This window comes from Carcharhinus amblyrhynchos, chromosome 19 (assembly GCF_965287045.1).
Source record: "Carcharhinus amblyrhynchos chromosome 19, sCarAmb.v2.hapA, whole genome shotgun sequence".
In the NCBI taxonomy this organism is placed as follows: domain Eukaryota; kingdom Metazoa; phylum Chordata; class Chondrichthyes; order Carcharhiniformes; family Carcharhinidae; genus Carcharhinus; species Carcharhinus amblyrhynchos.
The window spans coordinates 46,147,804-46,174,109 of record NC_137342.1 but is presented as its reverse complement, the minus strand read 5'-3'; the positions used below and the strand labels follow the sequence as shown (position 1 = coordinate 46,174,109).

The following is a 26,306-nucleotide window of genomic DNA, read 5'->3' as shown; positions in this document are numbered from 1 at the left end:
TCGCATTGGGTTGAATTGTTGAGACTTCAGGGATCGACTCAGACGCGGGCTAACAGTGGCTTGGCAAACCTAGCCACTGGGAGTCTTCCAGATATTTATACCCTCCAGAGGTTATGGGTGCAAATAAACTTTGGAAGTGTGGCAGTGGCCAGGGTTCTTTGCCCCTGAATCCACAGCCCTGCCCCCCTCCCTCCCCCCCCCCCCCCCAGGATGAACCAGTACTCTCTCTCTCTTTGAGCTGTGTTATGGATTTTATTTCGGGTTTCTCCCACTACATGGCCTTTTATTATTCCCCCTCTGTGTGAAATTCCTTCATTGTGCCCAGATCATTTCCTGACTATTTATTCAACTCATGACGTCACGGCAAGTGGCGTCGGCGCGGCTGGACATCTCAGTAAAATGCATAGCATCAAAAGAACAACCTCCCATTTCCCAATTACATACTGTCAATCTGTGCGGCACAAACCAGCCGGCCTGGGAATTACACACTAAATACCAGCCCGCGGCCCTCCTGTTCCGATGCAATGAAGTGGAATGAACTCCTCAACGCTTGTGTCTACCTGAGAGAATAGGAGGGGTGGGGGTGGGGGTGAGTTGGGGGGGGGAGGTGATCACCTGTTATCATCCCATTCTGTGTATGAAACACACAAGCATTTTCCTATTTTGATTTATCTCCTCTCCTTGCACACACCCAGATTTTAATCGCCCCACCTTTTGCTGCCCTCAGGTATTAAACTCTAGAATCCCCCTTCCTCCCCCCCCCAAGACCCCCCCACCTCTCAAGACCTTTAATGTTGGACTGCCCTAGCGTCTCTTTTATGTGGCCTGATTCTGTTTTCCCTGTTAAAGGCGTGGAGAGGGGATAAGGGAGGTGGGGTGGATGGGGAGAGTTGCATTAACAGGATGGCGCTATACAAATGCAAGTCATTGTTGCTGTCTACTCAATACTGATTTGACATGCAGATACTCCCTCACCCGGTCTCTTGTTTGAGAATTCTTCCCTTCCCCCGCCGTGTCAGTGTATATTTCTGCATGATTTCAGGCCCCAATTTCTCAGTGCATCTTCCCCGGCTTATATGCTTATTACACTGACATGCTGCTGACATTTGCGAGTGGACAGTTTTAAAAGGCAAACATTGACAAATGTCCACGCGGAGTGTTTGTTCGATTAGTATTTTTTATTCTTAGAACCTCCCAGTAAGGACAATTTATTTATTTTTTGAATACATTTGAAAATTTGATTGAAAATGCGCCTTTTTATTGACTTTTTTTCGGGTGAATTGGAACAACTTCAAGTGCGGAAGCGAAATAAGAACATAGGAACATAATGATTGGCATTTCTAACTAACCAATGGGACCTGTTTTCCCTTTCGCCCCCACCTCAAAAAAAACCCTTCCCACCAATCAGCCAGGACTGGGTGGGCGGGGATTTCCTCTGAAATGGGCTGGCTCCTCCTCTTTGGAACCCTGTAACAATTGCTTCTCCCCTGGAGTAGCCAATGGGTGGCCCGGCGGGGGTGGGCTCTGGAGGGGGTGGGGCGGTTGATGCAATCCTCCAATGGGCGGGGGCGCGGGCGGGCGGAGGGGGGGGGCGCTAGAGGCTGGCCAATCAGGGGGGAGGCCGGCTGTGGGCGGGGCCTGCGGGGCCTCTGGGAGGTCTCTGATTGGCCGCGAGGGAGTGGGTTGTTTTTAAGTTCCGACGCGCCGTGTATTCAGCCCACTGGCGCCATCCGCCAGTTCAGAGAGAATGCTTTCAGTGTAGCAAAAAAAAACTGGGACATAAACACCATCTGATCAGCCAGCTCCACACTCACAAGCCAATGTGAGCCATTGCATCTCACTCTCTCAGCCAGCGCAGAGCAAGAAAAGGTTTGTCCTGCAACCGTGCCTTCATTCTTTTTGTATTTTTATTAAACAAAATCAACCATGTCACCTTATTTAAAGGGCGGATGTGTTGCAAAAAAGTATCAAATATTACAGTACAAGTTGCATTGACTAGAATTAAATAGCACTCTGCGTTAAAAGTCGATTTATCAGGGATCTACATGGTTAAAATGGCTGGATTTTTTTTGTGTGGGGAGGGGGGATATTGTGTATTCATACCAAGTGCATCCCAGCCGATGGAACTAATTTTTTAAAATATATCTAAAGTTAATAACTTCCTTGAGCTACATTCGACTTTTTAAATTAGTTTCGATTTTAGACTTATTTGCTTTTTTAAAAAATTCCCCCCCCCTCGCTAAAAGGGGGGGGGGGTCAGGTGTCAGCTCCGACTAAAGTAATCTTTGCTTTCTTTTCCTCTCTCCTTCTCTCTCCCACCCCTTCTCTCCCCCTTGCCTGCTGTACAGGTGGATGAAACAGCAACCCCGCGAAGGAGCGCCTTGTGGATTCTGTCATTTCAAGAGATCCCGGACTGTAATACACACCTTATAGAGAGATAATTCTAGATACATTGTAATTATAAATTCGTTCGAAGTTTGGTCGCGCCATGGAGGTCGATCAGCCTCGCTGGATGACGCACCACCACCCCGCTGTGCTAAACGGGCAACATCCTGACTCTCACCACCCGGGCCTGAGCCATGGGTACGTGGACTCGGCGCCCTACCTCCCGTCCGAAGAAGTGGATGTACTTTTCAATATAGACGGCCAAGCCAACCACGTTACATCCTACTATGGGAACTCGGTCAGAGCCACCGTGCAGAGATATCCCCCTCCCCACCACGGTAAGAACCTCACTTTATTTCTTTTTGTTTTAGTTTGAACTCGGGTGCGTCCTGCAGATAGTCATTACCTACCCCCACCCCCACTGCCCCCCCCACCCACCCCCCAGCCGCCTTTCAGAAAGCTGTATCCAGTGAAGTGACACGTCGGTAGCTTTTCTAGTGAATTTTTGGGGAATTTCACAGTAACTTCATTGCAATGTTAATGTAAGTCTTACTTGTGACTAATAAATAAGCTTTATTCATTTATATTTTTTAAAAAAAGGAGCCTACATTCAGAACGGGAAAATTGCAGCTGACATATATACGGATTTTTTTTTAAACTGCCTTTCGGACTGTTTTCCAATAAGGCAATGTTCTGTTACTGAATCTGGCCTCAAACTCCAAGGATAGAGAGAGAAAAAAAATGCTTGTTTCTGCATTTTCTTGGTCTAGAGTGGACATATTGTTCGAGACTGGGGGGGCGGGGGGGTGGAGCGGTGGTGGGGGGCAATAATGCCATTGAGTGCGAGTGCTTCCCGGATGTAATAGAGGTGCTCCTTTGTCCGTCTCACAATATTATTTTAAAAAATTAAATTATGATACCAGTTAAAATCCCAGTTTTTTAAAAAATCCGTTAGGGGTTATTACATTTAATAGCGACTGTCGTTAAATTTGACATTTCAAAAATCGACTGGACACTGGCTCCATAATGTTCTTTTTTTCTGTGACTATTAGCAGCGTGGGCGTTCGTGACCTGTTGAATGTTGTCACTTGCTGTGTTTGTTCGTGACAGGTTTAGTAGCTGGCGGAGAGAGCTATATATATGTTGCAAACTGAAAGTACCTTCGAAGACTTTTATTTCTCCTTCTCACTTGGTGTTTTTGTGGCAGACACACACACCATAAAAACAATTCTTACTGTTTATACAGAAAACACATGAAAAGCACATCTAAAAACATGTATTCCTCTGGCAGTTCGCCTTTTCCGATTAGGCTAATGTACTATGTACTATGTCCCACTGCAGTACACGCTTTACACACACACACTCAAACAAATGATCCCGCTGAGGGATTTGAATTTATTCATACCAAGCGTTTTTAATACCCTCGAAATGGATAACTAAACGCTCCTTAGCGTCAGCGAAGTTGATATTCTTCAAATAATAAATTTAAATCCTTGGTTCCTATTTGGGAATACGGGTAAGGATGAGCGTGGATTAAATCAAATGGAGGTCACGACCAAAATAAGTTGATTTTTAAGATAAAATCGTTAAACTGCGCGAGTCTTAAACATTTATGAGATTTAAGATGGAAAAATATGTTTAGCTGAGGATGACGTTGCTGCAACTACCTTTAGTAAAGCTTAAACATAAGGAGGAATTCTGGTGCAGTGTTCTGTTGTATACTGATCCAAGCTTTTATTTTGTCATTTTAGGGAGTCAAGTTTGCCGCCCTCCTCTGCTTCATGGCTCTCTGTCCTGGCTAGACGGAGGAAAAGCCCTTGCCTCTCATCATAATGCTTCTCCTTGGAATCTGAGTGCATTCAGCAAGGCTCCACTCCACCACAGCTCCCCGGGTGCTCTCTCTGTTTACCCTCCTTCCTCATCAGCGTCCCTTTCGGCAGGACACTCCAGCCCTCACCTGTTCACCTTTCCCCCTACCCCTCCCAAGGATGTCTCCCCAGACCCTACCATCTCCACCCCTGGGTCCACCAGCTCCAGCCGCCAGGAGGACAAGGAGTGCATCAAGTACCAGGTGTCCCTGGCTGAGGGCATGAAGTTGGAGACAGGATCCTCTCACCCTAGAAGCAGCATGGCATTAGGAGGGTGCTCATCCACAGCCCATCACCCTCTGGCCTCTTACCCACCTTACGTCCCTGAATACAGCTCCAGTCTCTTCCCATCTGGCAGCCTGCTGGGAGGATCTCCCCCGGGATTTCATTCCAAAGCAAGACCCAAGGCGCGTTCCAGCACAGGTAAGTGTCATTCCATTTCTTACTGAACAAGACATCCAGTACTCACCCTGGTGTTGTCAACACTTGGAGGCACTGTGAAATCAACGTTATTGTATCAAGTTCATAATCTTTTCTGCATGTTTATCGTCTAGATATTAGTTAGCATTTAGTTAGATAGTTATTAGTTAGATATTATATAAACAGAATTATTTAAGAGAATGTGAACTCAAGATTGGAAAAGCAAATGTTTTACCATTGCTCAATGAAATACAATCAATACCTTAGAAAGCCTTACACTCAAGTAAGTAATCGAGCTGGTAGCTAACCCACATATATAGTGTATACCAGATCCCAACCTAACTAACTTTTGACTCAAATTGATTTTTCTTTTACCAAATAAGAATTCCAATTGGTAATAGGTAAAACACATATACTCGCCAATAGGGGTTAGTGTTCGCTTTTAATTAGAACACAGGCATTTTTGCAATGATACATACAAGCTGTGATCATATCATTATTAGTAATAATACCTAGAAAGGTACACTGCTGTTCTGAATTTGGCTGGAAGTCCAATCCTAAAACTCCTTCGAAAATACACACACACACACACAAACTGAATGAACCTGACGCATGGGAAAAAATACTAAACTGGCGCCTGTAAAAATGCCAAACTAAATCATTTTATAAAGAAGGGCTGCAATCGAAGATTACGGCAACACTGTGATCATGTACTGACACAGATTTCAAAGCTAAACACTGGAAAGAACCTATCTGTATTAATATCAAGTCACACCTCCCATTTCCTTATTGAGCAGCGCAGGTAAACGTAGTTCACAGGGTTGGTGATCAACTGCGATGGGAGTTTAGATGTCGGTTTGTGAGTAGGGGCAGCCTGAAGACGTTTAAACAGTAGCAGCCAGCAATGCACTTCCCATTAAACGGTGTACTTTATGGAATACCGAGAGTATTCGCGGCGACTTTGGCAATCCCTTTTTATTATTATGGACATTTTAGACTGCTGGATAGGAACTCAGTTTAATCTGGCGCTGTGTGAAGAATTCCAGCGACCTGGTGAATCTAATCAGATTTCTCGAGCTGTATCGGCCCAGCGCTTCCTGGGACTGGGACAAAGCGCACTGGCCCTTTTTTTGAATTTCTGTGTTTTAGCTAATCCAATTATTTTCAGACTGATGCACGCGACAGTTACATTGTTTGTTCAGTGCCGTGTACTTTAATAGATTCCGGATGCGGCAAGGCAGAAGCCAAACTGCAGAGCAATAAAGAGAGAGAGAGAGAGAGAGGTGGGGTCGGGGCGGGCGCGGGGGGTGGGGGTGCGGAGGTATGAAGTATTAATTTATACAAATCGGCGATCGAATAATCCAGCCAGCCACAGATTATCCAGCCCCACACTTTGGCTACGTTGATCTAATTAGTGCGGGAGTCAGGGCAGGGACAGTGTATGAGCAAATAGGAAAGTGTACAATTGTGAAGAGATTTAATGCGATTATTAAGCACATCCCTCCATCAAGACGTCGCTTTTATTTATTAAGTAATAACACATTGGGCAAAGGGTAAAGAAACCACCACGGATCCCACAAAAGAACATAGAAGTGGTTTCTCTGCTCAGCGTTGATGACCTTGATATTCTTTAACAACATATGATAATATATTGGGACAAGGTTTCTTAGCGTTGCTTGGACGGTGCTTCCCAAAAATATGTTAAAAAAAATCTCCTTCATCAGTTACATTCTGCCATGTTGCTGGGACATTAATAACTTTTTTTGTACCACAGATCAGATCCTAGGGCTAATTTATTGAAAGTGGCTTGCATCAGCTCGAATTCTACAAAGCGGTTCTTGTAGTGTTGTATGTGGCAGGAGACTTGGGCGTAAGTTGATACAAGCAAGGAGAGGGAAAATGTTTAAAAATAGGTCACTTTTGTCGCTCAGTCTGATGTATTTTTCACAGTATTCATTGGAGACTTTTGAAAAGCATGAGGCTAGGTATTTGCGGTTTGGAAAAGCCAAAACCGAGAGAAGATTTTTTTTTGCACAATGTAATTCTCTTCCCCTTTTTTAAAATAAATATAAATGTTGGGGGGGTTGCGAAATGGATGCGGATATTTTGAGGTAAAAGAGTGGAAACGTGTTCTGGTTCAAAGTGCGGGGTGCCTTGCCCAACACTGTGTTATTTTTCTATGAAGAAAAGTCAGGCTGCAACTTTTGAGAAAGAAAACGGTTAGAGTTTGTGGTTAGGGTGCAGATGCCTCCTCTTAACGTACTTATTCAACACTTTGCATGCTTTTAAAAGATTCCCCGTAATGCTAAAGAGCAAGTAAAAGGCTTAGAAAAGAAACGTGTAAGGGGAGAAAGTCCGGGGGAAGGGGTGGGGGTAATAAAAAAAACGATTATTGTGACGTGCAAGTTAGTGCAGGAAAATTAAAGGAGATTAAATTTGTAGCCGTTAACTTCTAAAGTGCTGCGGTTGTCACCGCGTACACGCGCCTAGTTGAAGGTAGAAATGTTGCCACTAAGACACGGGGACGTGTCAGTTTCCTCTCCCCCCCCTGCCCCCACCCCTGTACACCACCCCATCGAACAATACACATCTTCAGTCTTGTCCCTTAAAGTTGCAGTCCCTTTTCAAGCTCATTTCATTTTCACTTTGACAAGTTTTTTTTTAAAAAAACGATGACCTCCCAAAACCATTGGCGTGTGTCCCCTTTAACGTTGAGCTCAACTCCAAGTGGATCTTAAGTTTGCGGGCGAAATTTGGGGCTTGATAATGTTTTGAATTTCCAACCTCCAGGCTTGGTCACCCCCCCCCCATTCCACCCCCCCCTCACCCACCCACCTACCCCCTCGCCCCTCCTTTTTTGAATGTTATTAAAAAATCTAATGCACAGAAGTCCCTTTTGATGTGTCTGAGCCAATTCTTCAGACTGGCTTAAAGAATAAATAAGCAATGCATTGACCGTTCCCCTTCTGTTTTTCCAGGGGATCGCGAAAAAATACTTCGTGACTGTAAATTGCACCATTTGGAAGTTGACCGCTCAAGCTGTAGTGAACTGGGGATATGTGCATTCGACATTTTAATAGGTGTGCGACTTTATGTAGGTCAGGACATTATCCAGTAAACGGCATATGATTGTCAAAAAGATGTCAACTGTCAACAGCTAGGAGTGCTCACATAGTTGTTACCAATAGCTGATGTGCATTTTTTTTTGCCACACTGATGGAGACAAGCCAGCGTTAGCACAGTTGACACTTTTGTATCTTAGAAATTAAGATTTTTTTGCAGTATCCGTAGCATTTTGTTGTTTTGCAATTTATTGAAAACTGTGAAATGTACAATTATCAGCTGTTTTAACTTTTTTTTGTGCGTGTTGGTATGTACACATCAGTCCTTTTTTCATGTTTTATAGAATCCACACATGGCCGAACCTTATGAAGTTGACCCGAAATAGGCAAATAGAAAACTAAGAAATATTATTTTACCACTTTGTTTTAGTCCATTTTCCCAATCCGCTGATGCGTGTATAGATTACTCGCTTAGTTGCCTATGGCCCCCCCCCGCCCCCAATAAACGGCCACCATTTAAAGTTTTCTTGTAAGCCATGCCAGCCTTTACAAATAGCCCCTAACAAGATAGCCTAACCTCCAAGTTAAACACTGCACTCAAGCTAATGTAATTGCGTTCTGCCTGCATTGCAAATATTTGCCTAAAAAGTGAGTTAGGACACGCTTTATCGTACTTTAATGTCCTCTGTGGCGCCAGGCACATTATGTAGAAATTAAATAAAGGGGTCATTTAAAAAAAAGCAGCAATGGAAATGACCAGCTATCAGAAGTAATGGTAAAACATTTCACAAGGACTTTTACAATGTGAAGTGCGGAAAGATAAACACAAACAGAAGGGCCCAGCGTGCATAGAGAGGAGAGACCATGGTGTGGCAGAAGCAGAGATAAGATACAAAAAAAACCATTCTAACTGCATCAACTTCGCTGAGTGGCAGCTTTAAGAATGGTCTCTGAACCTTTAAATCCTCAAAATCGGACACTATTTGCCTGCTTTCATTACAGAAAAAAAGTGTCCCAACTATACAGTACATACATGTTCATAGACAGCCAAATGTTCTAGACAGGATGTATTTATCTTATAGTAGGGGAATTTCACAGTAACTTCATTGCAGTGTTAATGTAAGTCTACTTGTGACTAATAAATCAACTTTACTTTTAATGATATACACAATTGAATATACACTCATATAATATTTGGACAGGGGATTTTCACAGTAATTTCATTGTAGTGTTAATGTAAGCCTACTTGTGACACGAATAAATAAACTTTACAACGCTGTTTTACGGGGTGTGCATAAACTCAGTAATACAGATAGTACATTCGCTTCAAAAATTATGACCACACTTGTTTGCTGACTACAAGCACTTAGGCCTCTGCAACATATACTGGGAAACAGCGTTGTCCAATGGAATTGCTGACTAGACACCATTGCCTTATGCACGAATTTTATCAGAAAATACCTCAGCACACGCACTTCACGTGTATATTTACTTAACAAACATCTGTCGCCATTTAGTGACCGAGGGTGTAAATTACTCGGAGCGGCGATAATAAACGCGGCACCCTTCACTTTCCATCCATTTGACCAACAAACGCACAAAAAAGGTTAAAACATCAGCGCACGAAACTGGACGCTTGATATCACATGCCCAAGTACGGTGTCTTATTATTCATGTTTTATTTACTAAGTAGAAAGGGCAATTAGCCACATCTGGATTTCCAATTAGCCACATGTGGCTAGTGGTTAATGAATTGGGCCACAATGTTGTAAATGCATAGAGAGAGAGAGAATGAGTGTGTGTACAGCATGCATTATTCCCACAACCGAATAATTCCATCTCATAAAACGGTGGCCGCCTCTCAAAGTGGCTAGGGAAGTGACTGGCTTGTGATTTTGTTTCAGAAGGTCGAGAATGCGTGAACTGTGGAGCCACCTCGACCCCCCTGTGGAGGAGGGACGGCACTGGGCACTATCTGTGTAATGCTTGCGGTCTGTACCACAAAATGAACGGCCAGAACCGACCTCTCATCAAACCCAAGAGGAGACTGGTACGTAGCAACGGATCAAACAGCAGCTTTTCATTTCCGGATCTGAGTAAGATTTTTTTTGGGGGGGGGGCGGCGTTGGGTGAAAGCGGAAATTGACACGACACCTCCAGTACTGCAACCAGTTCTCGAATGTTTTGGAGGGAGAGGCAGCTGTGAGAGGGCGCAGGGGCATTTCTAGTTATTTCTGCAGCACTCCTGTTAAAAGAGGAACGCACACTCGCGACTTTTGTTTTGTCATACCCAAGTCTTGCCACACAGTGTGCCCTTTACATTCTCGAGGAGCTTCTCCATCCACTTACTACTGAGACATCTAAACTTCAAGAGAAAACAAAAGTCAAACCGAACCCTTAACAAGCAATACGTCCCCTTTCTGCGGCATCCTAACTTCCTGAACAGCTCACAGGTTTGCAGTTTGGCCTCAAATAAAAAAAAACACTATTTAATAGGAGCCCCTTTGATATACTACACACACCTAGGCACACAATGTCCTCCTTCCACGCTCGGACCTCTGAAATGACAAATCCTTGTGGGTTTCGGCACTCCATTCCAGAAAGAACCATTTGACAGACCCTGCCCCGCAGAACCGAGAGAAATCGCCGCTGTTCCTGCCACCTTAGTCGGAAGGTACACACTACCATCAGTGAGAGATTTGCCCCACCTCTTGTTGTCCAGTCTCCACCTGAGCCTGCCTTATTCTGTCTTTTAAAACTAGATGGTCCACGATCACCGTTCAGATAACCTCCCCCCCCCCAGTTGGAAACAACAAAAAAGATGTTGATTGTAATTTACTGCTAATTAATCAGCGGCTATTTAATGTTGCATCAATTGTGTTTCCCATTGTCCAGGGGCAGCCACGGTAGCCTTGTTGATTTTGATGACTGACCCCTAATGGAATTCCAATCTTTCATAGCCTCGTTAGGATAGGAAAACTTTCGAGGGGAAACGTTTGCAGTGCACTTAGCTGGCAACGGGTCTCCCGTTTCTTTACACTCACTCTCCCTCCCCCCCCACCTCCCCTTCCATACCCCCCCCCCCCCGCCCCGTTCTCCTCCATCCCCTTCTGCTCTCTAATGTAAAAAGCTGACTTCCTATGAAAAAGCGGCCGGATATCTGCCGATTCGAGATAACTGCTTTGTACAACAATATCACTTCCTGACCTCAGAACACAAAGGTGTTTGAACAAGAATTCAGGGGGAGGGGGGACGGGGGGCGGTGAGAAATGGAATGATTCAAGTTCGGTGCAGGGAGTTTCGAGTGACTGTCTAAACAGGATCAGTTTGAAGCCTGTGTCATCAGCAGAGAAATATGTGGCACCCTATTTAGTCAAGACTGCGCTGCCTCCTCACTACAATAACACTTACTGGAACGTATTCAGTCCAGGCTTCTTCTGAATCGTGTCTGTTGCTTTGTTTTTTTAAAAATAAAAATGTCCTGAAAATCATTCTATTTCTGGAAAAACGAATGAGGTGGGAATATAGCAACACTGAGTCAAGAGAAGGGATTTTTTTATTCTCACACGTAGAGAAGGGCCCCCTCTTAGACATTGATTGCATGGATACAAGGATTCCAACCCCTCCCTCTTCGTCCCACCACTGGGCCAAGCTAGACTCACTTTCCTTCCTAAACAGGCACAAGTCACTCTTGTGGCCCGATCCTGCATAAACATATTACAGAGAAAGGCTTAAATATGACGCCGTTTGTTTTTTTTATGAGAGATGTTTTGATACAATGATCCGCTTTCCAAAGAAACCAGGATTACTGTGGGTGGGTTATTCCAAAGCAATCCGGGTGTAAATAATTAATTGATGACACTTTGATTGTAAAAAAAACAGGGAGATCTTTATATAACTATAACTTTATATAAAAAAGTTGCATTTACTCATCTTAAAACTTCAGTCCTCGCCCTGCGATTGTTTGTGGAACATTTGACACGGTTGGGTTTAATAAATTTCTGTTCACTTGCCTGGATGTTACTCATCCATCTCAGGGACCTGTCAGCATCAGTCGCTGCAGGTAATATTTGTAGGTTTGCTTTTCGATGGGTTCAAGCTTGAGTGAGCAGGTCCTTACTGGGCCATCCATTTTGAACTGGTGAGGTCCACACAGCGAGCACAACCGGCCAACCATCGGCTGTGTGCCTGCATTCCCCAGACAGTTGGTTAAAATCGGGGCTCCCATATATGACCATAAACTTAACAAGGATGCAGCATAGTCTAAACTGGGCAGTGCATTTCTATAGCGCGTGGTGGGACATTCATACAATTAAATGAATTCGTAGGATTAAATGAATCACTTTTGTAATGTTGGAACCAGGGTAAAAATTGTGCATGCATGTTGAATTTTTAGATATTATCGGCTTGAGGTCGACAAATAAAACGAGAGGACTAACCACAATCTGTAATGCTCATCACAAATTGTACATTGAAAGAGCAGCACTCAACCCTTGTGAATTTGCCTGTACAAATTTCATCTGTGTGTGTTTTTAAGAAAATCCCCTTGTGCTTGTTATTCCAGTCTGCTGCCAGGCGGGCGGGAACGTCCTGTGCGAACTGTCAGACTACCACCACCACACTGTGGAGACGGAATGCAAATGGAGACCCTGTCTGCAACGCTTGTGGACTCTACTACAAGCTCCACAATGTGAGTACAGACAGCAAAGGCAGCCACCGCCTCGCAGCTCTTGTTTTATCCTTGTGCACCCCCCCAAAAAAAACCTTTCTGCAATGGTCCTGCACTCCTCCGTGACGGTTAATTTTTTTGAGGGGGAGCGGGGGTTGCTGTTGTCCAATGGCCTCCACAAGCACGATGGGCCGAATAGCCTCCTACTGCTGGTTCAGTCCAAGGTGTAATTTTGACAAATTGAGTCAGTGGCTAGGGGGTTGGTACAGAGGCAAAAATATCACCGAAAGTGGACATAAAGAACAGAATATGTTGGAAATACTCAACAGGTCAGGCTGGAGGTAGGGGCAGAGTCAATGTTTCAAGGTCGATTACCTTCTGGTCAGGACTGAGATTGTAAGTGGCATTAAGAAGCACTTAGCTGAGCATCTGAAAAGTCACAGCAGATAAAGCTACGGACCAGGATCTGGGAATGGGATTAAAACAGGATAGATGCTGGACGGCTGGCGTGCACACGACAGGCCGAATGGCCTCTTTCTGTGCTGTCAAGCTGTATAATGAGAGGCGGGAGACAGGGAACGGGGTCTGGCCAGAGAAGATTAAAAGGTGAAGGGGGAAAATGATGCAAGGAACAGTAAGGATTAGTAATGGAACAAGAAAGACAAGATGGGGGTGAATTTCCAACACTCTGTTTATATTTAGGGGGGTGCATTCAGGCGTTCTTTAATTAAAAATAAACAAGATGCTATCATCCCGCATGTTGACTTAGGGTTAGGTGTGAAACTGGAGGGGGCGGGGGGAGAAGGAACCCGCACAGACATGCAATGAAGACAAGTTACTCGAAGTGTAGCAACCCCAGGAGAGAGAAAGTTAAGACGGAATGAATTCCACTCCCAGATGTACCCCATTAAACTCGAGGTCAGCTGATGGTAACATGGATGTAAAAGAAAGAGACATGACATTTATATTTGACCAAGAAAAAGAAATGACAGATACACAAGAGAACGATAAGGGTCAGGAAAGAAAATGGAACAAGCACCGTGCCCGCTAACCCGAAAATTCGAGGTATAGAAGGAACAGCAAAGGCTTGATTTGATATATTGAGCTGTCAGGCAGGGGAATAAACATCCCCGTGGTTATATAAAAAAAGGTGACGTGGATGTCAAAGCAAACTAAAACGACAGCCCAAGTTTCGCTATGACATTGCCATTCATTGAAAGTCGCGCGCAAGACATAGAGAGGGGGGTAAAAATGACCCCCCAGAAAACCAATAGTAAATAGATCATTTAAAGCCATTAATATTAAAATATATCAATATGCTAATATGTTAGTCAATCTGTGTATGGGGGAGGGAGGGGAGCAAACGTCTGGCCCAACTTGTGCAGTACGGTTGCAGAAACTATGTTTAGGAATAAATCCAGTCAAGAGTAGGTGAGCGATTGTAAAAGTGAAATTGAAGGCAATTCAGTTGTAAATGAGCTGGGGCTGAAGTATGGCACGAATGTAATTGACTTGAATTGGTTGACGTGTTAATATGCGCGGCCGTGCGTTTTTTTTTAATCAAATTCTTGTGGGAGTGCAGGTTGACAAAGGAGGGAAATCAGAAACGCACGGTTTAAGTGGCGAGGGATACCTTTTTGATAGCGTGAGCCGTGAAACATGAGCAGGTTGGTGCGGGGAGGGGAGGGGAGGGGCGGGACAGACCACCTCTGTTGCCACTTTATTGGGGAGGATTTAAGGGCCTGTAGTAATTGTCACGTGAGTGGCGCCAGTCTAATTCAATCAATTAATCCTTACGGGTGCATCAGTGTGGACAGACTTCATCTGGTGCTCATTTCTCTGGCAGCTGCCAATAAACTTTAGCCCACAGGCCTGAAGTCATGTTTGTTGATTCTAGCTGTGCCCGTCTCTGTCCAGTCTTATTATTAGTAAGTTTACAAGAATGTTGCAAAGTGTTACACTGAAAAAAAAGATAATGACTAGCCTCATTTTAAGAGTAAGCAACGTTCTCATATCTACAGAATGTGTTTGCCAAAAAAAATAAACAGGTCTTGTAGACATTTTCTAACCTGACCATCCATACATACAGTGATTCTTCTAATAAGCAAACATTTGCTTTGAATGCCAATAATTTAGTGGCATTAAGTTTGAAGGGATTAGCTTGGTGTTCCCTAACCAGCCCTGATTTCTTCATCAAATAATTTGTCATATGCTCAGCAACTGCACACTTGTCCATTATCCATCTCTGCAGTATAGTCTAGATAATACCTCCTTAAATCTCTACCAACCCCATGTCTCTGCCTGGCTATTTGGGTGAAGAACAATATGGGCAAGCGATTGTAAGCTAAGTGTATTTGGACCAGGCTGTAATATACTTTCCTCACCATTAAGTCCCAATTACTAATTTCGAAGTTCAGTGAAATTTTACAGTATGTTGTCTTGTGACTGTTGAGGGAGCAAAAACAGTTCAATGTGCTAACATTTTGTTTGTAATTTGACAGATTTGAAATAGTTATTGTACTGACAAAAATGCATAGGTAAGCAAGGGTAGTGGCTGATTTGATGTATTGAGCTGTCAAGTAGGGGAATAAACATCCTTGTGGTTATAAAACATTGTACGTTGATATAAGTTCTGTTCAAAGAGCACATTCACTCAGTTTGCAGGCTGATTCACAGATTTGAGCTAAAATACAGAGAACTGGCAAGCATTAAAATAGACTGGCACTGATTTGCCACTGAGAAATGAATTCAGTAGAAACAAAAGAACATAAGAACTAGGAGCAGGAGTAGGCCATTTGGCCCCTCAAGCCTGCTCCACCATTCAATAAGATCATGGCTGATCTTTTTGTGGACTCAGCTCCACTTATCCGCCCACTCATCATAACCCTTAATTCCTTTACAGCTCAAAAATCTACCTTTGTCTTAAAAACATTCAACTCGGTAGCCTCAACTGCTTCACTGGGCAGGAAATTCCACAGATTCACAACCCTTTGGGTGAAGAAGTTCCCCCTCACTGAGTACTAAATCTGTGCCCCCTAATTTTGAGGCTATGCCCCCTAGTTCTGTTTTCACCGCCAGTGCAAACAACCTCTTTGCTTTTCTCTTTTATCTATTCCCTTCATAATTTTATATGTTTCCACAAGGATCCCCCTGCCCCATTCTTCTAAATTCCAATGAGTATAGCCCCAGTCTACTCTGCCTCTCCTCATAAGCCAACCCTCTCAACTCCGGAATCAACCTAGTGAACGTACCCTGCAACACCCCCATCCCCTGCACACTTTGCTCTCCCACTTATCTGAATGTCACCTGCAAACTTTGACACACTACACTTGGTCCCCAACTCTAAATCATCTATGTAAATTGTTAACAATTGCGGTCCCAACACTGATCCCTGAGGCACACCACTAGTCACTGTTCGCCAACCAAAAAAACACCCATTTACCCCTACTCTTTATTTTCTATTAATTAACCAATCCTCTATCAATGCTAATACATTACATGTAACGCAGTGCATCTTTATTTTATGCAGCAGCCTTTTGTGTGGCACCTTGTTGAATGCCTTCTGGAAATCCAGATACACCACATCCACCAGTTTCCTGTTGTCCACCGCACTCCTAATGTCCTCAAAGAATTCCATTAAATTAGTTAAACATGACATACCCTTCATGAACCCATGTATGTCTTCCCAATGGGATAATTTGTATCCAGGTGTTTCGCCATTTCTTTCTTGTTGATAAATTCAAGCATTTTCCCTACTACAGAAGTTAAGCTAACCAGCCTATGGTTACCTGCATTTTGTCTACTTCCTTTTTTAAACAGTGGTGTGACATCTGCTGTTTTCCAATCTGCGGGAACCGCCCCAGAGTCCAGCAAATTTTGATAAGTTACCACTAGTGCATTTGTTGTTTCCCCTGCCATCTCTTTTAATAGCTTTGGATGCGTTGTATCAGGGCCAGGAAGCTTGTCTACCTTTAGTCCCATTAGCTTGCCCAACACTGTCTCTTTAATGATAGTTTCTAGGTCCTGACCTGTCATCGCCTTCTTGTCATCAGTGTTTGCCATGTTATTTGTGCCTTCCACTATGAAGAACAACACAAAATGTTTATAGTGAAGGCTGCATCCCCTATCCTATCCTGGTGACAGAGTAGCCAGAGAATGCAGAGAACATTAGAGCCTATGTAGTGTTTAGATAGAGATGGTAATGAAGAAGAAAAAGGGGGAATGATGGTACCATTTTAGCAATGGCAAAATAAATAAAATTACTTCCAGTTTTGAAAAGAATCAATGATTTCTTATGATTGAAGGCATTCTTTTTAAGCTCATCAAAGGCATAAGTTAAACTGTATCCATTCCATGGAAATGTGTTTACTGTGTAATATGGGAAATTGTAATTTTATTGTATATGTCCTAGACAGTTTAAAGCATTTCATAGAATGAATTATTTTGGAGTAAAATGACTGATTTGTGTAGGTATTTGTCTGTTTCAATGTGACTTCATCAGACATTAACTCTGATGACTATAATAAAGTGTATCAGATCAATAACTAGAGAAGAGTTTGTTAATGCTAAAATAGCTATTGTTGGTCACACCATTATGACAACATGTTGTTCAGTTGGGTAAAGGTTGACCATCAAATTTTGGGCTGGTTTGTTGAATTGTTCCCCACCCAAAATATACGTTAGAGAACACCGTTCATGCTTCTCAGTCTGATAATTCAGGTAATCTTCCTGATTGCAGCTTCTGTAATAGGATCGGGGAAGGAGAGGCGAGGTCCAAACCATGTGATGGAAAGAGGGAATCAGAAACCAGTTGAGAAACCATCTGGCGGGTGGCACAGTGATTAGCGCTGCTGCCCACAGCTCCAGAGACCAGGGATTGATTCCAGCCTTGGGTCACGGTCTGTGTGGTGTTTGCACATTTTCTCTGTGTCTGCAAGGGTTTTCTCTGGGTGCTTTGGTTTCCTCTCATGGTCCAAAGATGTGCAGGTTAGGTGGATTGACCATGATAAATTTGCCCCTTTGTGTCCAATGATGTGTCGGTTTGGGGGATTAATCATGCTAATTGCCTGTGCTTACTGGAGGTGAACTGTGGGACAGAGTAAGATGTTCATTTGGAGAGTCAGTGCAAATTTGATGGACTGATTGGCCTCCTTCTGCACTGTAGGGATACTATGAAAGCTGCAAGGTCAGAACCACCAGCTGAAGGTTTGTTATCGACGGTACCGATGCAGTGGAGAACTTACTTTCAGTTTTGTGTTCGACCCTGGTTTAGCCAAGCAAGTACTCAAAATGGAGTTTGGAAAATAGGCATATACTTAACCTAGTCCATGAACACATAGACCTTGAGTAGAGAATGGAGTTGATGTCATGGTTCACAGTTTCCCACTGAAGAAAGGTTTGTGTTGTGGAAGGGCGAGGTAGTCAGGGAAACAGCCAGTGAGAAAGCCAGAGACTGGAGAATTGATTTACAATTGGGTTTTTTGCATCTGAGGCAGTAAGTCAAAAAGTGAGAACTTTAAAAAATGTTTCAATTGTCCTGAAGGATAGGTGAAGTCCATCCTTTGACCTAAATAAGGAACCTTTTCAATTAGTCCAGTTTCTCTGCTAACTGGCCAGAAAGATATTTTAGTTGGAGGTGATGGATATGTGTAAGGATAAAGATGACAGGTGGGATTTTGTAGCTGTGCTCGCCCCGAAACCAGAAAATCCTGCCTGAGGTCAACAGACCTTTGCGTGGTCTGCCTCTTGCCTGTTCCGATTCTCCTGATGGACGGGACGGGAAAATTGGCCCCGACATTTTTACTCGCTGGTTCACCTGCAGAACAGTTCAAATATTGTACACTGACATCTGATTGAAAACAATAGTTTGTGTCCAGCAGTCAATGAGAAATACGTACATTGATGCTGCTGTTCTGTTTCTTAACAATTAATAGAGTGTTTTTTCAGAAAGCTCTGCGGTTTCAGCCATGGGCTGTGCTGAGTTAGCAATTTCCAACAAGGACAGTGGATGGGATGACAAAGTTGGGTACAACAGCCCTGGGTCAGGAAGAGGGAATTATAAGAAAAGGCTTGATTTTGTAATCACTACCCCAAACCCTGACCCCCTTCTCAAGGGAACCCAGGGCTAGATTTGGCTGTGCTGCTTTTATAGTGGAATACTTGGGACCCATTTGAGACCTATATTGAGATACATGAGTGAGGTATCTGAGGCTGGATAGAACCTAGCAGAAACTAATACATTTCGGAATGGAGGGGAAAGACTGGAAGAGGAATATCTTTTTTCATTTGATTTAATTTATTATTGCCACATGCATTGATATATAGTGAAAAGTATTGTTTCTAGCTATACAAACTGTTCATAGAGAAAGAAAGGGGAGGGTGCAGAATGTGGTGTTACTAAGGTATAGAGAAAGATCAATTTTATATGAGGTAGGTCCTTTCAGAAGTCTGATGGCAGCAGGGATGAAGTTGTCTTTGAGTCGGCTGGGATGTGACCTCAGAATTTTGTATCTTTTTTTGGATGGAAGAAAGTAAAGAGAGTCTGTCCGGGGTGTAATAAAACAATTGCATTTGGCTGATTGAACTTCATTGGCTTTAACTTCTGTTAACTATTACTGTCAGTCAGCAGCAGAAATATTAACACCATCTCATGATTTATACATTTTGTATACTTAGTGTGTCAAAACAAAACTTGAAAGCTTTGAAGGCACAATTGCAAACTTAACAAACTGTGCTCATTTTAGCCATTTAACTGTCACGCCTGTGTAGTATAATATTGTAGTGTGCAATGTTCTACATCGATGCTGGACATAATACAATAGACTGCAGACAGGTCCTGAGGGTGTAAAGCAGAAAAAAATGTGTTCTCAGATCTGTGATGTACAGTGCCAGAGGTAGTGTTGAGATCACCACTTTGACCGATCTATTGAGTGATCTGGGTATGTTCAGCAATTTCTACTTTCACAAGCGAAGAAAATTAAACTATTTAAATGAATTGAAAAGAGCACAGCATATCAAAAATCTTCTCAGAGCAATGGTTCTGTTTTACATGCAAAATGCACAATGAACATTCCAAGATTTTAATAAAGCCTGAGTTAAATTAAAATTATAGAGTAGTTACAACACTCAAGGAAGCCATTCAGCACTTTGTATCTGGGGGGTTCTCTACAAGAGCAATTCAGTTAATCCCATTCCACCCATACAATGTAGACCTAGGATTCCCTTGCGTCCCCTTGGAACGACACGGTGGCACAACACTGCTATCTCACAGCGCCAAGGACCCAGGTTCGATTCCTGGCTCAGGTCACTGTCTGTGTGGAGTCTGCACATTCTCCTCATGTTGGGTTTCCTCCCACAGTTTGAAGGCTGTGCTCGTTAGGTGTATTGGCTGTATTAAATTCTCCCTCGGTGTACCCGAACAGGCGCCGGAGTGTGATGACTAGGGGATTTTCACAGTAACTCCATTGTAGTGTTAATGTAAGCCTACTTGTGACACTAATAAATAAACTTTAATATGAAAATGTAGCACACATCACAGCAAGAAACTCTTTCAGAGGTGCTTTAAGAACAGGAATAGACCATTCAGCCCCTTGAACCTGCTCCATCATTCAATAAGTTAATGCGGTCTAACTCTATGTACGTGCCCTAGGCCCATATCCCTTGATACACCTGCCCAGTAAAAATTTGGCTCTCTCAGACTTAAACCAAACAATTGAATCAGCATCCACTACTGTTTGAGGAGGGGAGTTCCAAACCTCCTTTGTGACAGTTTTCAGGTAAAGAAACCTGTCTATTAATTCTCTACATTTGCCTGGTGTCATTAGAGATAGCCAAATTCACTTGTCACAACCAAGTTGAAAGAGAAAAGGGAAGGCAACCGTTGATGATTTTTTAAAGCAAAGCAAGGGCTTATAAAAGACAAAAAATAAAAAGGGCTTAAAAAGACCTGTGCATAGGAGCAGAAGGTGTAGGAATGGTCCTTAATGAATTTTTTGCATCTGGTTTCACAAGAGTGGGACAATGTTAACATTATTGTTAAGGAGGAGGGCTGTAAAATATTGGATATCATAAACATTGGGAAAGGGGTAATATTAAGGTGATTAGTGTCATTGAAAGTAGATAAATCACCAGATCCGGATGAAATGCACCCAAGCTGTTAAATGGGAGGGGGGGGGGAATACTAGAGGGTCTGACAATCATTTTCCGGTCTTCACCGGTGCTGAAGGATAGGAGGAGTGTTTAACATTGTATAAAATGGAGCAACAGATAGATGGGATAATTACAAGCTAGTCAGTCTAATCTCAGTATCAGGAAAATGATTGGAATCAATTCTGAGAGACAGGATAAACTCTCACTCAGAAAGGCACATTAATCAAGGACAGTCAGCATGAACTTGTTGAGGGATGATCATGTTTGACTAACTTGCTTTAATTTTTTTGTGGCGGTATCAAGGAGGATTGATGAGGGTAGTACAATTGATGTGGTCAACACAGATTTTAGCAAGGCTCTTGACAAGGTCCCACATGACAGACTGGTTTAAAAAAAAAAGTCCATGGGATCCAATTCTCTTTTTGAAAACCTATTAAACTAAATTAAACAAACTGAAGGACAAGCCATGGGATCCTGAGGAATGTAGCAAACTGAATATAACATCGGCTCAGTGGCAGGAAACAAAGGGTAATTGTTGACGGGTGTTTTTGCAACTGGGAGGCTGTTTCTGGTGGGTTCCACAGGGTGCAGTACCAGATCCCCCGCTTTTTGGGGTATATATTGATGACGTGCAGTTAAGTGTAGGGGAATACTCAAGAACTTTACACGGTGGCACAGTGGTTAGCACTGCTGCCTCACAGTGACAGGGACCCGGTTCGATTGTTAGCTCGAGTGACTGTACGGAGTTTGCATCTTCACCCCGTGTCTTGGTTGGGTTTGCTGCGGGTGCTCCGGTTTCCTCCCACAGTCCGAAAAACATGCTGGTTAGATGCACTGGCCATGCTAAATTCTCCCTCCGTGTACCCAAACAGGCGCTGGAGTGCGGCGACTAGGGGATTTCACGGTAACTTAATTGCAGTGTTAATGTCAGCCAACTTGTGACGAATAAATAGACGTTTTAACTTTTTAATTGGTCACCTGGTTGATGGTGTGGACAGCTTTAGGCAGCAGGAAGATAGCGATGGACTGGTCAGGTGGCCAGAGAAGTTGCAAATGGAATTCAGCCCTGTGAAGTGTGAGGTGATTCATTGGAGGGTGGGAAGGGGAAATCAAACAGGGCAAATGGACTACACAGCAAATGAGATGATGCTGAGAGAGTGGAGGAACTGAAGGACATTGGAGTGAATGTCCACAGATCCCTGAAGGTACAGATGAGGTCAATAAAATGGTCAAGAAGGCATATGGAATACTTTCCTCTATTCACCGAGGCATAGAATTGGGGAGCAGGGAGATTATGCTGCAACTATACGAAGCACTAGCTAGGCCACAGCTTCAGTACTGTGCACAGTTCTGCTCACCTCATTACAGAAAGGATGTAATTGTGCGAGTGAGGGTACAGAGGAGATTAACAAGGACATTGCCAGGACTGGAAAACTATAGCAATGAGGAAAGGTCAGACACACAGGGGTTGCTGCCCTTGGAACAAAGGAAACTGAGGGGAGATTTGACTGAGATGTACAAAATGTGAAGAGCCTGGATAGAATGGATGGGAAGGGTGACAAGGGGCCATAGATTTAAAGTGATTGGAAAGATGAGAGGGGAGATGAGGAAAATTCTTTTCATCCTGAGGGTTGTGGGGGTCTGTAAGTCACTGCCTGTTAGGCTGGTAGAGGCTAAGAAGCCCTCATTTTGTTTAAAAGGTGCCAAGACAGGCACCTGAACTCCCATAACCTTCAGCAATGCAGCCCAAGTGCTGTAAAATGGGATTAAGCTGGGTGGTGAGTTTCTCAGCTGGCACAAACATGATGGGCCAAATGACCTCCTTTTGTGCTATGAATTTTTGCACAGGATTTAAAGTTCTTAAATATCTGATGAGATGGGATGTGTAGTGATGTGGTGAGAGGATGTGAGAGTGGCAGCACATGAATTGTTAGGTGAGCTAGCATGGATGCAAAGGGCTGAAGGGCCTCCTTCTGTGGCTTTAGTGATTCTAATTCAGTTTGACGAAAGTCTTTTTTGTGTACTTCTCTTTGGTGCTGCACCAGTGTTATCAAGGGAAGTGTTTAAAATGTGCAATCATTTCCTGACATTACCCACAAGAGGTTATTATTGTTTTTCATTTAATGCTGCACAATTTCAAGAGACTATGATTCTGCAATTAAAGGTTCATCTGCCTGAAAATCAGCCGTGCAAATCCCTCCTGTTGTGTTACGTCTTGAAGGCATTAGTGTTTTTTTAAAAACTTGATTGACAGCTGTTAAGTTACAAAGAATCTAAGGACTGGAATTTGAGTGGTAGACTTTTAAATGAGAATGAGTTGGATATCACTCACAGAACTTGAGAATGCTCCTTTTCTCATGTTCTTGTATCATTTTGCCACACAGCCATAAAAGAAGCCATAAGGGATCAACCCCCATTTAGAGAGTAAATGTTTTTGTTTTGACTGCAAATAGCAGAGAATCTATTTTGAAGCTCCTTCTTCATTTGTACATTACACAGAATGTATTATTGAAAAATTTTGTCACAACCAAAATTCAGCAAGCTGCACTTTCCTTGTTGTGGGAAAATATATGAATTGTACATTTTGCCAAGAGGTTACATAAAGTTCAGTTCCAAGAACCAAGCCTGTGGTGAGATAGCTCATCTTAACCAGGACAGCACTTGGACTATTAGAATGAAGTTCTCCAATCTGATGTTAGGAGGGGGAAGAAAGAGCTTTTTTTATCACTTCTGATTGCACTTTTGTGTGTGTGTGTGAGTCTGTGCTTAAGTATTAGTGTCACAAGTACATTAACACCGCAATGAAGTTAGTATGAAAATCCCCTATTTGCCACACTCCAGCGCCTGTTCAGGTACACTGAGGGGAATTTAGCATGGCCAATGCACCCAAACAGCACATCTTAGAACTGGGGGAGGAACTCGGAGCACCCGGAGGGAACCCATGGAAACAACATGCAGACTCCGCAAAGACGGTCACCCAAGCCGAGAATCGAATCTGAGTCCTTGGTGCTATGAGGCAGCAGTGCTAACCACTGTGCCGTCCTTGTGTGTGTGTGGATGTGTGTGTGTGTGTGTGTGTGTGGATGTGTATGTGTGTGTGTGCGTGTATGCATGTGTGACTGCGAGTGTGTGTGTGTGTATGTGCTGCGTGTGTGTGTGTGCGTGTGTGTGTGCGTGCACGTATGTGAGTCTGTTTGTGTGTGCGCATGTGTGCAAATGTATGTGTGCTGGTTGAGAACAGGACTGAGTTGAGCTTAATGTGGTTGAACAGGTTGCCAATATGAACACGTGAAGGCTGGCTTATTTGGTGACAGCTGCCTGTGCCCACAGAACCCTGCCTCAGCAATAGTCAGAATTTACATGAGTGAATATTGTAGGTTAGGGGCAGAGAGTGTGAAAGGAAATGTCATATTTTAAAATATGTCCATTCTTTTGCCTGTAGATTAACCGACCACTGACCATGAAGAAGGAGGGAATCCAAACCCGGAACAGGAAAATGTCCAGTAAATCCAAGAAGAGCAAAAAGACCCACGATGGTCTGGATGAATTTTCAAAGAGCCTCATGGACAAGGCCAGTTCTTTCAGCCCCACAACTCTCCCGAGACACATGTCCCCGATTCATCATATCGCACCCTTCAGCCACTCAGGCCACATGCTGACGACACCAACACCAATGCATCCACCTTCCAGCCTGTCCTTCGGACCTCACCATCCCTCTAGTATGGTCACAGCGATGGGCTAGAGATCTCCTGCTCGGAGCTTAGGGCTGCAGAGCAAGCCTGCTTTGCATTAACATTTTCCAAACAAGCGAGCAACGTCAACCCGTTTTCAGATGATAGGAAGCCTCTGAGACTGGACGACTATAAACTGTACTTCTGTTAGTAAGCTTCGCTTCAGATAAAGAGTTTCCCTAGACATCACCTATAAGGAGCTCAGTATGCTGTGTATGTATGCTCCAACACTGAATCTTCATCCATCATTTGTGAATACGCCATTGTAGACTCATCACCCGTTTATTTGTGAGACAGGATCTTGTGCTGTGAAAGATAATTTTAAACGAGATACCACCCACCGTCCCTCCCTCCCTCCCTGTACCCCCATTCCCCAATCTTGCAAGTACCTGTAAAATATACAATGAAGAATGGGTCAACTGCATGGGACTTCTTCTCAGCACCCTGATCAACTGCGGATGGTTGGAGCGGACCCTCGGGATTAAGAGGGAGATGCACAGAGTTTAAAAGGGGAGACAGCAAAATGACAGAAGAGAGCCAGACTACTCCTCTCTGCTCGTAAAACTGCCGAAAACAAACTCCTAGATCTACTGCCTCACACCAGCGGAAGTTGTTTGATGCATTACCTTGTAGACAGACCATTTATCTGGGCTTCAGTCTCCATATAGGAAGTACTATCAGTTGCAGGCAATCAGTGTTATACACGGATATTGCCAATGAGGTCTCCGGACAGCTATTGTCCTTGACTGAAATGCATTGTGAACAAGTTCCTGTAACTGTTGTTTGTATGTAAGTAATTCAGACTACCAGAAGATGATGTAGAAGAATTATTTCATTACACGCTATACAGACTGAATGGTTGTATACATTTAACAGAATTATAATTGCTAGTGAAAAAAAAAGACTGCTACGGTTTTGTTCAATAATTCTTTTCTTTTTTTAAAAAAAAATAAACTAGATTTAATTTTGTTGATCTAATGCGGTTCTGCTTGAGAGGGTTTTTAAATTTTGTTCTGGTCGCTGATGTTTGGATGGTTTCCTGGCACCTCAGCGTCTGTTTTTGCTTGTCCCTCTCACCACAACATTTCTGCTTTTGTGGGTGTACAGGAAATATAAAAATTGCATGTTAGCACTATTGGCCTCATAGCCTGAGGCCTAGTGACAAAATACTGTGGTTCTGGTAATGTGTACCTCCTGTGATCTTCAGGTCTTGCTCTGAGGGTTTCTGTAGCTTTGAGAGTCAAGTACTGTAACTGTCATCTCCTTAACTTCACACACAACATTAAAATGATTATTGAAAATGAAACTTAGCTCCATGTTCTAAACTTTCAACTGCTACAGTCTATATATTATTTTTTTTCCAAAGTAGATTTGGATAAAACATTTACAGCTTCTATTTACAAGCCCTTTCTTAAAGGGTGAGGGGTGGGGGGGGGGTGGGGGGTGGGGGGGGAAAGAAACTCCTTTGCTTTCAACTTGTCCAATCTCTTCTACCTCAACCACATGAAGTTAATAAAGGTCTAAATAACTGTAAAAACTCATTAAATTCAGCACATCTGGGAGTTAACAAGCAAGTTATGGTCAGTCCCGTAAACAGCGCCGTGCCGGTAAACCACCCAAACACGCTGATGGTGCTGTGCACCCTTATCCATGGCGCAGAGCCATGGTTATATAATAACCACTTGTGCATCTTTTTAGTGGCTGGTTTTAAACACATGTCATCCATTGCACCTCTAAATTTCCTTTATATTTCGTTGTAAAATAATTCCTGTCTTGTTCTTATGATTTCCAAGGTACTGACAAAGCCAAAAAAGAGATGTGCAATATGACATAGAGAACTGGCAGCACAGACAAATGTAACAGGTTCTAAGTTATTTGTACATTATGCAGTACCTTTCAGATGTGGAGCTTTAAGGATACAGTATTTCTCTTTTTTTTTCTAGTAAAGTAAGTTATTGGTGGATAGATATTACTTGACCTGTTCCTATCCCTTGTAAAGAATGGAATACTATGCTACTTGTAT

The 26,306-nt window shown here is 43.2% G+C and overlaps 1 protein-coding gene across 4 annotated transcripts; it reads left to right on the top strand.

Annotated features, from left to right (window-relative positions):
* The first annotated feature begins 1,711 nt into the window (after window positions 1-1,711).
* Window positions 1,712-25,711, top strand: gata3 (GATA binding protein 3). Of its 4 annotated transcripts, none has more exons than XM_080207701.1 (7): window positions 1,712-1,869; window positions 2,349-2,723; window positions 4,137-4,676; window positions 7,652-7,753; window positions 9,643-9,785; window positions 12,300-12,425; window positions 23,995-25,711. In XM_080207701.1, exons 2-7 carry the CDS (start codon window positions 2,489-2,491, stop codon window positions 24,292-24,294), a joined length of 1,446 nt encoding a protein of 481 aa, XP_080063827.1. In that variant the 5' UTR covers window positions 1,712-1,869; window positions 2,349-2,488; the 3' UTR covers window positions 24,295-25,711. The 4 variants fall into 4 exon arrangements, with proteins under 4 accessions (XP_080063827.1, XP_080063826.1, XP_080063829.1 ...); XM_080207700.1 differs by having other exon boundaries at window positions 9,640-9,785; XM_080207703.1 differs by lacking the exon at window positions 7,652-7,753.
* The last annotated feature ends 595 nt before the right edge of the window (window positions 25,712-26,306 follow it).

Coding starts and splice junctions, on each gene's coding strand:
- gata3 (XM_080207700.1), top strand. CDS start 2,489: ATGGAGGTCGATCAGCCTCGCTGGATGACGCACCACCACCCCGCTGTG. Junction 4,677..7,651: donor CAAGGCGCGTTCCAGCACAG/GTAAGTGTCATT, acceptor CTGTTTTTCCAG/GGGATCGCGAAAAAATACTT. Junction 12,426..23,994: donor TCTACTACAAGCTCCACAAT/GTGAGTACAGAC, acceptor TTTTGCCTGTAG/ATTAACCGACCACTGACCAT.